A 13,862-nucleotide genomic window follows, 5' to 3' on the forward strand; every position below is an offset into this window, starting at 1 on the left:
AGAGAAAATGTCCTTACTATTAGTATTTGTCATTTCATACATAAGCCTAGTATTTTGGGTGGATATGAAATCTATCCTCCATTTTTTCTCCAGCTGTGCCCTTGCGCAAAAGTAATCTGACTTGCACCAGATGGTTTGTTTCAAAAAGAGTGAAAAATGTGAGCTCGCGAGATCAGGATAGTCTCACGCTCAAGCTGGCACAGAACAAAAAACATGAAAACTAATACTGAAACTAATAAAAACTAAACTAAAACTAAGAATTTTCAAAAAATAAAAACTGAACTAAACTAGCAAACTTGCTTTAAAAACGAATTAAAACTAATCTGAAAATGAAAAAAAAAAGTTCAAATGAAATAAAAATAAAAACTAACGAAAAAAGCAAAACTATTATAACCATGGTAATTAAACATCAAATCACACCAGACCATAACATCACTGAAAGATAGCTATTGTAAGAAGAGTGTTATGCCTCTTCTACTCGACTACAGCACAGAGGCATAAAGATACAGGATGCCCAATATTTTACCATAGGTCAAATCTAATGATGAGTGTCAGGGAAATTAACACAGACTCAGAGAGGTTTGTTTTCCCTTCAAGCAGAAATGTCCATTATCTCTCCCTTTAAACCTGACAGAAATAAGGCTTAGCTCCAATAAAGAAGATATGCAGCAGCATCTGTCATTGCAGAGAAAAGCAAAGTCTCAACACCCCCCACAAATAAAGAAAGAAAAAAAATCTGGCATCCTGCACCAGAAATAAGTCTGCATGCTATTCAACGCCACCTCCATCCTGTCCATCCATCAGTTCATATACATTTTTATCTACTACCATTCCATCCTCAAATGGAACTCTCTTAGAGGGCAAATCCCTGCTCTATTCCCTCTGTTTCCTCCTCCACCACCATTTCTACCCCTTCCTCCACCTCCTCTTCTTTTCCAAAGGGGGGTCCAGAGCTGGCCGGGCCGATGTCCAGAACCTGCAGCTTGGTCAGGTGGGAGAAGGAGCTCTCCTTCACGGAGTTCACCGATAGGCGGTTGGACCTGAGAGGGAACACAGGGTAAAGGCCCAGATGTTATAGGAGCCAGCTGCTGTGCAGAGACCATCGGCTCATTCACGCTGGAATTCACAATCACAGCAATCTCACAATGTTCATGTGGTAGCCAAGACATGACATCTAAATCAGAGCCAGCTGAATTTCAGATGAAAACAAAACAAGCAATAGGAGGCGTTAGAGATGAGCAACAGGAGGTTTATAAAGATATTGAATAGGCTCATTAGCACTGTGTGTGTTTGAAGCCAATGTTCATCTAAAACCCACTCTCTGTTCAGCGATCAGTGTAACTGATCTGTTGATCTTCTAACACTATTCACTCTAATGATGACCCATAACCCACCTTACCATTGCAGGCCAAACCATCGCTCTCTCCTCCTCAATCATCAACCTCGGTGTCAAGTTTGATCCCTCCCTGGCCTTCGACACCCACATCAAACATATCTGTATATCATTCTACCACCTTAAAAACATAGCCAAACTCTTTCCCACCTTAAAGGAGAATGCTCGTTTTTGACAACCTGGACCTTATTTACGACATATTATAAGACGTTTGACTCACTGAGATAACTTTGGTGTAATTCGGAGGCCTGTAGAAGAAATTTAAAATCCAGCGCGAGCCAGTATATCCATGTAATGGCGGCGGACGGGGCACTGAGAATGCAGCTTCTAAAAAATCTATTTTCTGCCGCGAAACGGTTGTTTGTTGTTTGTGAAAAAACACAACAGGCCTACGCTCTATGTAAGCACAACTAGCGATTCATAAAGACAGATTGATGAAAACAACCGTTTCGCGGCAGAAAATAGATTTTTTAGAAGCTGCATTCTCAGTGCCCCGTCCGCCGCCATTACATGGATATACTGGCTCGCGCTGGATTTTAAATTTCTTCTACAGGCCTCCGAATTACACCAAAGTTATCTCGGTGAGTCAAACGTCTTATAATATGCCGTAAATAAGGTCCAGGTTGTCAAAAACAAGCATTGTCCTTTAACCCTGTCAGATGCTGAGAAGCTTGTCCATGCCTTTGTCTCCTCAAGGCTGGACTACTGTAATGCACTGTTCATCTGGATCCCTGGTAAGAGCCTGCAAAAGCTCCAGGACACCCAGAACAGTGCCAAGATTCTGATGACAGTGCAGAAAAATATCCATATCCCCCCTATTCTTGTATCTTGGCTTCTGTCTCCTACAGGATTCAATTCAAACCCCTTGTCTTAACTTTGAAATGCACCCATGGTAACACACCCCTCTACCTCTCCTGGGATAGAGTGAATTGTGTCCATTTCAAATTTTCTCATGAAACGGCTAAAACACCCACACATACAGTCAGTCATGCAAATCCGTAGTCATACACACACACACCCACACACACACGCACAAAACCGCACAAACATAAACACGCACAAACAAGCATAGCACACATACACACACACACCCACACACAAAACCGCACAAACATAAACACGCACAAACAAGCATAGCACACATACAAACATGCACGCACGCACACATGCACGCACACACACACACACACACACACACACACACACACACACACACACACACACACACACAATCCCCCTCCCCCAATAGTGCTAGCATACCAGAAGCTCTAAATTGGTTCAGGCTACAGGCTCCCAGCTGTGGGTGGATTTGGTAGAAAAACATTTCCGAACTGATGTGGCAGCAGCTGCTAGACGCAGCATGAAGAGCACAACAGCCTGGCCTGGGTCAGGCCCTGAACATCCCCTAAAACAGCCTGGCCTGGGTCAGGCCCTGAACATCCCCTAAAACAGCCTGGCCTGGGTCAGGCCCTGAACATCCCCTAAAACAGCCTGGCCTGGGTCAGGCCCTGTACATCCCCTAAAACAGCCTGGCCTGGGTCAGGCCCTGTACATCCCCTAAAACAGCCTGGCCTGGGTCAGGCCCTGTACATCCCCTAAAACAGCCTGGCCTGGGTCAGGCCCTGAACATCCCCTAAAACAGCCTGGCCTGGGTCAGGCCCTGTTCATCCCCTAAAACAGCCTGGCCTGGGTCAGGCCCTGTTCATCCCCTAAAACAGCCTGGCCTGGGTCAGGCCCTGTCCATCCCCTAAAACAGCCTGGCCTGGGTCAGGCCCTGAACATCCCCTAAAACAGCCTGGCCTGGGTCAGGCCCTGAACATCCCCTAAAACAGCCTGGCCTGGGTCAGGCCCTGCATCCCCTAAAACAGCCTGGCCTGGGTCAGGCCCTGTACATCCCCTAAAACAGCCTGGCCTGGGTCAGGCCCTGAACATCCCCTAAAACAGCCTGGCCTGGGTCAGGCCCTGTTCATCCCCTAAAACAGCCTGGCCTGGGTCAGGCTGATGAATCAGTACTCCCTAAGCAAACACAATGAGGATCACTGAATGAGATGCAGTTCATCTCTAATCAATAGTAAAACCAAGAGGGTACGACCAAACCTACATTACCAACACAACAGCAGACACAGACGTGGAAAGTATTCGTAAAACTTGAACAAGTGACTTAAAGTTTGGATAGGTAATTATAAAGAACAGATGGACAGATTTGCATACTATTGCTGCGCTATCTATTTTATTCAGCCTGCTGGCACAACAGGATCAAGATGGGGCTAACACCCCCCTGTGACAGTTACATAATACTCTGCTCACCCACGTGTTTGGGCCAAAGATTGAAGTCCTGGGAATGGCTACAACTCGCCTGTCAATCGAGATGTACTACAGCTGGCATGAATAAAAAAAGACTTATTCATACTCTCTAGGGGACAAATATAGTGATGCTTGCAGCTAGAGAGTCCAGAGATGTGTCATTCGGAAACTATGCTAGGGAACAGCTTGAAGTGTAGGAGTAGTTCAGGAGTTCATATGTGCAGGAGTTCATATCATGCTGAAGTCCTTGGTTTCAAACATGCGTAGGTGCTGCTTATATGTGTGTGTGAGTGCGTGTGTGTGTCAGTTAGTTTCTATCGTTGTTTTTCTGGTATTTGCCTCACCGTAGGTAGATGCCTTTGATGTTAGGCGTGCCTTCGAAGGCCGTGGCGGGAACACTGCTGATGCGGTTACTTTGCAGGTACAGGTACTCCAGAGACTCGGGCAGATCAGAGGGGATGTGGGACAGCTGGTTAGTAGAAAGGTCCAGCGTCTGAAAGAACAATCCAGCCTCATCAAATAGAAACCTTTATCTCCCTGACATCAGAGAGCCTCATTCATAGCACGCACACGTGTCATTGTATGAATGGCACTAAAAGGATGAGAGCTGCTCGGGGAATCAGCTGTTTGCTTTGCACGCTGAAATAATCCCAGCAGCTTGTTCTCTCACTAAAATATTACTTTAAGGTTGAAGGGCATCCTCTCCCTCTGACCGCCTCCCCCCACCTCCCTCCTCATCCACTCTGCCCAGCCAAACCCCCTGTCCACACACCCACCGTTAGAGCACTCAGCTCCAGCCAAACCCCCTGTCCACACACCCACCGTTAGGGCACTCAGCTCCAGCCAAACCCCCTGTCCACACACCCACCGTTAGAGCACTCAACTCCAGCCAGGCACCCTGGTAGATAGAGTTGAGCTTCAGCTGGTTGTTGCTCAGGTTGATCTCCTTAAGCTTGAGCATGCCTGCCAGTGCCCCGTCAGGTATAGAGTGCAGCTCGTTGTCCTTTATCCTGAGCACCTGCAGACTACGTGGCAAGCCCAGCGGCAGCTTTTGGAGCCCATTCCCAGACAGGTCCAGGGTCTCCAGCAGACGGAGCTTCCTGAAAGCCTCGCGGTTCAGCTTGATGCTAGTCAGGCGATTGTAGCTGAGGTTGAGCTCCGTCAGGTTGTAGAGCATGGTCAGGTCGTTGCGTCCGATTTCGGAGATGGTGTTGTGGAGCAGCATGAGGGTCTTGACTCGTCGGGGCAGGCCTCTGGGAACGCGCTCCAGCAGGTTGTTGTACATGTGGACGGTGTGGAGCTTCTTCATACCCTGCAGAGAACTACAGTTAGGGAAAACTACGATTCCCATTTCCAGATAGCACATGGACTGAGCGATACGGCGAGTGAGAGAGGGAGGTGGAGCACCTGGAAGGCTGCGGAGTGTATGGAGCGCGAGCGAAGCTGGTTGTTGTGCAGTAACAGGTACTCCAGGTTACGGATGGGGCTGAGCGCGTCCGCCGGGATGCTGCGGATGGAGTTTTTCTCCAGGTGGAGCAGCACCAGACTGCGGGGCAGGCCCTTAGGGACCACGGTCAGCTTGTTGTTGGACAGGTCCAGGCACTCCAGGCTGCTCAGCTGGCTGGAAAGGGAAGACAGAGGGACCCCCGTTCACCTCCTCTCAATTCAAGTTCTTCACCTTCTCATTCATGCACAGCCTCAGGCTCTGTTTGAATACTCTAAAATGCATCTTCCCTTCCTAGATATAAGTACTGATCAAACATGACTGGAGAGGTGAAAGCGTGCCTTCCTCTACTGTGATGAAGGAAGGATGTATTTTAGATAATTCAAGCAGAGGCAGGGCCTTCTGACCACCTATTTCAACTCAACTCTCACTCATTAAAATTTCTCAAGGGCTTAGTTGGTGAATAGTGGCTTTGAGTTCTCAAATGTGAAGAAATAAAACAAAACACAAGACATCCAAGATATCTTCTGGAAGTTCAATCTCCACTGGAAAACATAGATTTTTGTGGCAAAGTGTACAGTGGAGCAATGATAATGTGAGAACCTTGGGGGCATCAGAGAACCTTGGGCGGAAGGTCTGATTCAGCCTGTAGTTAGTATGTCCGAATGTCCTACTCTACCTGAATGTCTCGTTGTCCATACCATCGTTGGTCAGAAGGTTGTCCTGTAGGTATAGCTCTCTGAGGTGAGAGAGGTTGTCAAAGGCCCCAGGTGGAATCTTCTCCAGTTTGTTACTCTGTTCACGAAGGACCAAGAGGCAACACATATCATTATGTGATTTCACCACAGTACTGGGATACATGGCAGCCAGAATGAGAAGTAAACTGTTAGAGTGGGTGTTGGAGTGGGTAATTGGAGAGGGTAATTGGAGTGGGTGTTGGAGAGGGTAGTTGGAGAGGGTAGTTGGAGAGGGTTATTGGAGTGGGTGTTGGAGTGGGTAATTGGAGAGGGTAATTGGAGTGGGTGTTGGAGAGGGTAGTTGGAGAGGGTAGTTGGAGAGGGTTATTGGAGTGGGTCTTGGAGAGGGTAGTTGGAGAGGGTAGTTGATGTCAGTGGTTTTCACCTTCAGATGGAGGCGGTGGAGGGCAGAGGGCAGGTTCTTGGGGACGTAGCGTAGGAAGTTGCTGGACAGGATGAGGATCTCCAGGCCATCAGAGCCATTCAGCATGTGTTCTGGCATCCCTGTGTCAGTCAGCTTGTTGTTATGGAGATACACAGACCTGGGGTGATGTTATGGGCAGGGTTCAATGGTTGAAGGATGGAGAGGAGTGATGGCACACATATTCACAATCAAGTGTGCACGCACAAACACTCTGGTTCTTACTTCAGTCTTGGCTTCTGGCCAAATGTGTACGGGTAGATCTTTGTTAGTTGATTAGCCGCAAAGTCCGCGCTGACCAGAGATGGTGGCAGGTGTTTGGGTGCTGAGGTGAGCTACAAGTAAAAATAAATAAATAAATAAAAAGAATAGGGAAAGGTCATAACTCCACCAACAAATGGAAACAAATGGAAAACTGGCATTTAATAAATGTTTCCATCACATTTTCCGAGAGGGAGTTGCACATATATGGCAGGTTGTGCTTCTTTTTCATCCAAAAATGAAATCCAAGCCCATCTAAGTAATTTCTCCATAAAAACAATGCATTGTGGAAAGTGAATATAGAAAGAAGAGGAAGTGCTGGTGATGAGATTAAACTTTACTGTTCATATGGGGTTAGCGTTCCCTCCTTTCAGACATGGTCGGAGGATTAAAGCAGCATGTGTATCTTTGAGGCTTAGTGAGCACTTAAAACCTCCCATTCTTCCTGGATCCCCCTTGGCTATTCATCCATTTTAAGTCACAGACAAATATGTCCATCCTGCCTTCCTCGCTGTCTTTATCTCTCCTGCTCACACACACACACACACACACACACACACACACACACTCATACACTCTACCGAAAGGGCTGAATGCCATCAATATTTTCGATCAGGCCAGCTGGCAGACACACTGGACATGATTTTAAGCATAACCTGGCACACACTGTGATGGTAGAATATCACTGCCTTCTCTCATTTGGCAACAGTCATTAAAGGCTGGCACGTGGTCAGCATATCAGAATAGAACAGAACAGAATTGAGTAGAATAGAATAGACTAGAATAGAATAGAATAAGAGCAACTATACCAATGTTAAAGATTCAGCACAGTGGTGTTGATTTAAATGTCTACATTACGTTACCTCACCATCACGGAAACAGTGGTGCAAAGAAGAAGAATTGGATTATGACCCTACAGTCATGGGTACCGCTGTCTGTCTGTTCCAGCGTCTCTCAACATACAGTTTACACAGGAAAACTGAAGAATAAAAACATGTACTTTAAGAATGGTTGCTAAGCCATGGTAAGATCAAGTTTGCTTGTTTGCTTTGTTCACTTACCCTGTTATTTGCCAAATATAAGTAAGTCAGCTGTTCAAGCACTTCAAAGCCTTCATCTTCAAGACCTGAAACATTAGAGCACAACTTTGAAATGTTTTGAACAAATTTGAGACAAAAGGTTGACTATTTGATTAAACTTTCTGTTTCTCTGTATGTCTGTCTGTCTGTCTGTCTGTCTGTCTGTCTGTCTGTCTGTCTGTCTGTCTGTCTGTCTGTCTGTCTGTCTGCCTGCCTGCCTGTCTGTCTGTCTGTCTGTCTGTCTGTCTATCTGTCTGTCTGTCTCTCCCCTGTGGTGTTGGTGGGGTTCTCTCTTTGCTGTACCATGCGTGGTGAGACGGTTGTTTTGCAGGTTGAGCGTCTCCAGCAGGTGCAAGGGGGCAAGGTGGTCAGTGGTGACTTCCTCTATACCGTTGTTCTAGGAGTAGGAGACACACACACACACACTACATGACAGAGGTAACACTAATGCTGTGTTCACACCGGGCACAATTTTACATAGAAAGTCAATACAATTCGCGTGAACTGGGCGGCGGGCGGCACCGGCGGTGCGAATCAGGCGAACCCGGCGGCCAGGATTCGCCGCGCGGCGACATTCGCAAAAGTTCAATTTTTGGATCCCGCGGCGAGATTGGGGCGAACTGGGCGGCGCAAATTTTCTCGCCGCGCCGGTGTGAACGTAGCATAAGACGTCATCTGAGAGTACATGCTCGTCATCGTTATTGCCAACAGAGCTTTTTTCTATTGGGATCTGGTAAATGGACTTGACAGAGCAGAGCAGCCGATTGGAAGTTTCTCCCTGGTGTGTTGACTAAAAGAGGTCGGGGCAGAGATGGGAGGTCTGAGTGGGGCTGTTTGTCCCACCTGTAGGGAGAGCTGCCGGGTGTTTTCGGACAATCCACTGGGGAACTCTGTGAGATCGACCCCGGCGCAGTCGACTGCTCCCTCGGCTGTGCAGCTGCATTCTGGGGGACAGGCTAAAGGCTCAGTCTTAGCTGGGAGTGTCGCCCCAATCGGCTCTTCCTCCTCCTCCTCCTCTTGTCGTTCCTCTGGTAGAGGGGTCTGGGAGAGCACCAGTGCCCAGGCCAGGAGCAGCACACTAAGGGCCAGCAGGACGGAGCCCCTGGAAGTGGCCATGGCAGCTGGCTGGAACTCAACCTGAGACCAACCTTTTCAGACTGGAAAACACTGTGGCAAAAAAGAGAAGATACAGTACATTCAGTTTTTAGATTGAGATAAACCTTTGATTAATTATTAGGGGGCGGCTGTACAGTAGCTCAGTTGGTAGAGCGGGACGTTCAGTGATCGAAGGGTCAGTGGTTCGAATCCCAGCTCCGACTGTCCACATGTCGAAGTGTCCTTGAGCAAGACACCTAACCCCAAATTCCTCCCAATGAGCAGGTTAGCACCTTGCATGGCAGCTACCGCCATTGGTGTGTGAATGTGTGTGTGAATGGGTGAATGAGAGGCCATTGTAAAGCACTTTGAGTGCCGCTAAGGTGGAAAAGCGCTATATAAGTGCCGTCCATTTACCATTTAATATGAAATATAGCTATAGTTAGCTAACAAGTGATATTTAGCCATAGAAGCAGTATGTAAAGTTTAACATAGCAGTACCGATTAATAGATTTCGATGGATAATAACTGTAACTCACATCCTCGGCACACCTGACCTCTGGTACCAAGCAGACAGCACACCTGACCTCTGGTACCAAGCAGACAGGCAAAGACAAAGTGTGTGCAGTTCCTCTCACAGTGCCCTCAGCACCTGCAAAGACTGGGATAAACAGAATCAGTGTGAGATACAGTAGATACTCTCATTAATCTTAATCTGATTTTAGGATATCATCTCAATCATCAACAGGCACAACAAGCTGAGAGGGACAGTGTTTTGGTGAAGCCAGGAAAAAAAGCTTCTCTGGTGCTGATGGACATATTCCAAACAGGAAGTCCACTCTCATGGCTAAGCCATCCATCTATCAGAGCAGCCTTTCCTGCCCCTTTCAGACAGAGAGCCACAGCCAAGAGAAGCATGATAGCCCCATAACACACATGTACTGTACACACGCACACACACACACACGCAGACACACACACACACGCGCACGCATGCACACACACACACACGCAGACACACACACACACAACACCAGCTGTTGCCAAATGAGAAACCCACACGAAGCCGCACACTTGTCTCTATGGTAAGCACAGTATGGCCCCGGCAAATGATAAACACAATACTGTAACGTTACATGCAATATATTCCTTTTAAAATCAGAGTTCATATACATACAGTACATACAGTAGCTCACATCTCACATAAGTCACTAACCTTCACCAATCCACGAAGCAGTGTCAACACAACTTCAGGACACGAGCAGTTCCAATGATGCTATCATGAAGCAACGTTACATGAGTGAAAAATGCTTTCATTTCACAGCAGGACAGGAGCTTTTCTTTCTCAGATTACTACCACTATAAGATAAATGCCACTTGACTAAAACGCCACACAGTTCACAGTTCTAGGATTGATTGTAAAGTTAAAGTCAAGTCAAAGACTATTTTATAGAGCACATGTTCATACAAGTTGAAAATAATATTTGATTCCAACATGATCTAACAAGAGCATAATGCACACATTAAAAGCATGAATGCCTAGCCCACATACATTCTGTATTAACTACAGAACATGCATTATTTACCCTTCACGACCAAGGATTTTTGTGAGGCGGTGTAGTCTGATGTCCAGTCCAACCATAGACAGTCCCATAGCAGGAGAGGAGAGACGAGTCACCGCCACTCCGAACACCCTCCAGATGTGAGTGAGACTGGGAGTGAGAAACGGAAAGTTCAAGAAAAGAAATTACAAGGAAAGGGAGAGAGGAAAATGAGTAAGAGGGAGAAGCATAAGCTGAAAGAGCCAAAAGCCCAAATTCGTAGGTGTTCTTTTGTTCTACAATGTGATAGGTCTTTTCCAGCCCCGATATGGAGATGTGCCAATTTCTTGCACTAATTCCGAAATTGAGTTTGTTCTGTAGAAACAGAGAGGGGAAAAAAAACATGTCATTTTTTTCTTCGTGGTTCAACAAGAAGTTTCCTCTCACATGAATCATATAGAGATTGAAATCATAGGAAGTAGCTGGGATCAAGAAAACTTAGACACACTAAAAAGTCAGATTACATCGAGAGTGATTTGCTGAATCACGGAGCTCTAATTTTCTTTGAACTAGCTTCAAGGAAAGTCATCAAAAAGCAGCCAAGGTTGGACATCATATTCCTGGTTTAACTTAGTTCACTCATCATCCAATACATGCAGTGACTCATATATTTAATATGAAGTGTGAAAAACTGAGTGTTTCTCCACAGATGTGATATCTGTACTGCCATAGATTTCAAGCAAAATATGCATGGGCAAGAAGAAGATAGCACAGCCTCATTCTTGCTCTACCAAAAATGAACATTTGAGCATTATCAGACATTTACTGTAGATTAATTAATTAGCTATAGCAGTTTCTCTTCTGGTATTGAAAAGGCATGATGAGATTTCGCAGACAGGACATCAGAGTTTGCATGAAAGGGGCAACAGGATGTCATCTAATAGCTCATGTTTCTGAAGCAGGTTTGTCTCTATACCTCCCATCGGGCACTCTGTACATCTGCTTTGAGTAAAAATGTTGAGTTGAGTACAAATTTAGTTCTTCTCCTGTTAATATCTTTCCATATTGCAAATGTCAATGTATATTGCCCCTGATACCACATTGCGAGATGAGAGACTAATCTTATCCCCAACTGTTGGTTTCTCTGGTAATAAACTAGAGTATGACAATTTCCTTTAAAAAGCCACAGGAATATGACTACAGTAATTGCTTGTAGAGAAAATATTATTGTTAATTTCTCTCCAGATCAATACCAGTTTCTCTGGATGATGAACGCTTCATTAAAGAGCCCTGTTGAAGATAATTATACTTAATTAGACTGGTAACTCTGCCCCTACTGTATGTGTTAAATTGCCAGGCAATTTCAAGGCCTTCATGTTCACATGAACGTCAGAGCTATTATATCTATTTCCGAAAATGGCATGAGAATATGTCACACAAGACCCAGCTGAAAATCTCTCCAGGAATCACTACTGTACATACATACATACATACATACATACATACATACATACATACATACATACATACATACATACATACATACATACATACATACATACATACAAGTAGTGGAGAATGCTGGTGCTAGAGCAGGGGATGACGTGCAGTTCCTCTGCGTAGGGTCCAGAGGAAAAGGAGGGTCATCCAGGGGGAGCTGGATGGAGCACATGTGTCTGCTGGGCTTCAGCCACTGGGCTGAGTTGATCCAGAAGAGTTATGGAGCCTTGGCTTTAGTAGAGAAGCAGACCAAAATATCGACATGTTTTTCAGTTGTCGGTGTGACCAAGGTGGTGAGCCTGTGGTGTTACTAAGACATTAGATGGCAAACCTTAAGAGACAATACAGTGCTCTTTTTTGTTGTCCTGGGATGACCAGCCACCAGACGATCAACAACACTCTTAAAACAGCTGTGGGAAGTGTTGTTGACTGAATTTCATAACACAAATAATCAATTGCTTGCAAATCCTTCTTTACTGGAATGTCTTTGGCAAGAAGTCACATGTAGGGCTTGCGAAAAGAGGGTTTAATACTGTAAAAACATCTACACAAGATTGGCTTTTGTGTCTCGTTTACACCAATGTTGGAAATGAGGCTCCAAATCTCTCCCCTGTGTGTGTGTGGTCTCCAAATATGTTTTTCCACACAGCTCAATAGGGTGCCATGAACATATCCCCCTGATTCATTTTGGCAAGCTCTGCCAAATATTTCTCTGTGCTGCAAAATTGGACTGAACATGGCTCTCCAATGCCTTTCATAGGAGAGGGTGTAGGCATAGAATGATTCCATTCTGTGTGGCCTACATGTTTACAACCTACCAATGAATTGCAAATTAGAAGTGACTTTATTGAACACAAAATGAAAGGTTTAATTACAGGTCAAAAAGATGACCAAATGTTCAAAATTTGTTCAAAAACCTCCTCAATCAAAGAATCCCCTAAATATTAGTTTACATCTGGAGTCTGTAAAACCCGAGATTTTCATCTGGCCCCTGGCTTTTGACTCTGCGTTGTGTTCGTGCCAACAATAAATAAGGTTGCAGCATGGGTGCAGTTTGGTTACAGGATCAAATATTATTGGATCCTTTCAGCAAACAGGATTTACAGCGAGTCTCTCTCTCTCCTCGCTCTTGGCGACCTGCTGACACAAGGTACCCAAACTGACACAGACCCAAGGTTTATCGTTCTTAAATAACACTCCACATGCACTTGTTTACATCAACTATCCAGACAGAGAGGTTGTTAGTTACTCACAACTTAAGTCACCATAATTCTAAGTAACCACAAATATATTGATTAAATATCACCCAAATCTCACCTCCCATATTTTCTAAAGGCATCACTGGCTGTCTTTCATCTGTGTCAAAGAAGAAAGAATACTAGCTACTGTACTGTATAACACTTGAAAAGAGCAATAGACAAATATGAAGAGAAAAATCTATCATTCACCTTTAAACTCAGTGATTTTGAACATTTGCTTAACATTAACCTATGTGTGTGGGCAGTAGAAATGTCAAATAATTACTACATTCTTAGTGGTTTATGCATTTCCCTTTGGATAGATGATAATAGCAAAGTTTTCAAGTGTCTAATCTTTCTAAAACTATACTTAATTAAATTTATATTAAAAATATACTATGAACATAACTACATCCATTATTGTAAACGCAGTCCATGTAGTGAGTCATGAGCAGCTTTGCTTGGGTCTCCAGAGTTGGATCCAGAGGGGACGTGAGAGGCCAGCCAACACTGCAGTGGAATCTGGGTCAGCACTCGTTAACAGATTTGTTTTAGCCACACTCTCACTAGCTGACATTTTCAAAGGAAAAACTACAGCGTGGCAATCTGGAACTTGGTCATGGAGTGTTGGAAAGTGTTTTTTTGTGTGTTTATTTTTATAAAATCCAACAAAAGTTGAGATCTCAGCAAGGCCTATCTTCACTGAAGGTCAAGGTAGGACATGTGGCCAATGTTTCCTCTTCCTCAAAATTATCCATAAATCTACCATCACACATGGGATGACAAAAGCCAAAAGGAAATGGGGTCAGCACAACAGATCTGTGTTATTGTAGTTTTATTCACATTTTT

At 45.0% G+C, this 13,862-nt stretch overlaps 1 protein-coding gene across 1 annotated transcript in view; it reads right to left on the reverse strand.

Moving 5' to 3' along the window:
- Window positions 1-853: 853 nt before the first annotated feature.
- podn (podocan) overlaps window positions 854-13,862 on the reverse strand; it is a gene marked incomplete at both ends in the record, with an annotated part of 13,236 nt that continues 227 nt past the window's right edge. Inside the window, 11 exons of the mRNA XM_084443865.1 lie at window positions 854-1,040; window positions 4,042-4,190; window positions 4,566-5,009; window positions 5,105-5,318; window positions 5,821-5,936; window positions 6,264-6,420; window positions 6,525-6,634; window positions 7,622-7,686; window positions 7,943-8,036; window positions 8,483-8,776; window positions 9,274-9,386. Of these exons, the coding sequence (XP_084299991.1) occupies window positions 854-1,040; window positions 4,042-4,190; window positions 4,566-5,009; window positions 5,105-5,318; window positions 5,821-5,936; window positions 6,264-6,420; window positions 6,525-6,634; window positions 7,622-7,686; window positions 7,943-8,036; window positions 8,483-8,776; window positions 9,274-9,386 (1,943 nt within the window). The remainder of the gene's footprint in view (window positions 1,041-4,041; window positions 4,191-4,565; window positions 5,010-5,104; window positions 5,319-5,820; window positions 5,937-6,263; window positions 6,421-6,524; window positions 6,635-7,621; window positions 7,687-7,942; window positions 8,037-8,482; window positions 8,777-9,273; window positions 9,387-13,862) is intronic.

The sequence above is a fragment of the Borostomias antarcticus genome (genome assembly GCF_949987555.1).
Source record: "Borostomias antarcticus genome assembly, chromosome: 10".
Classification (NCBI taxonomy): domain Eukaryota; kingdom Metazoa; phylum Chordata; class Actinopteri; order Stomiiformes; family Stomiidae; genus Borostomias; species Borostomias antarcticus.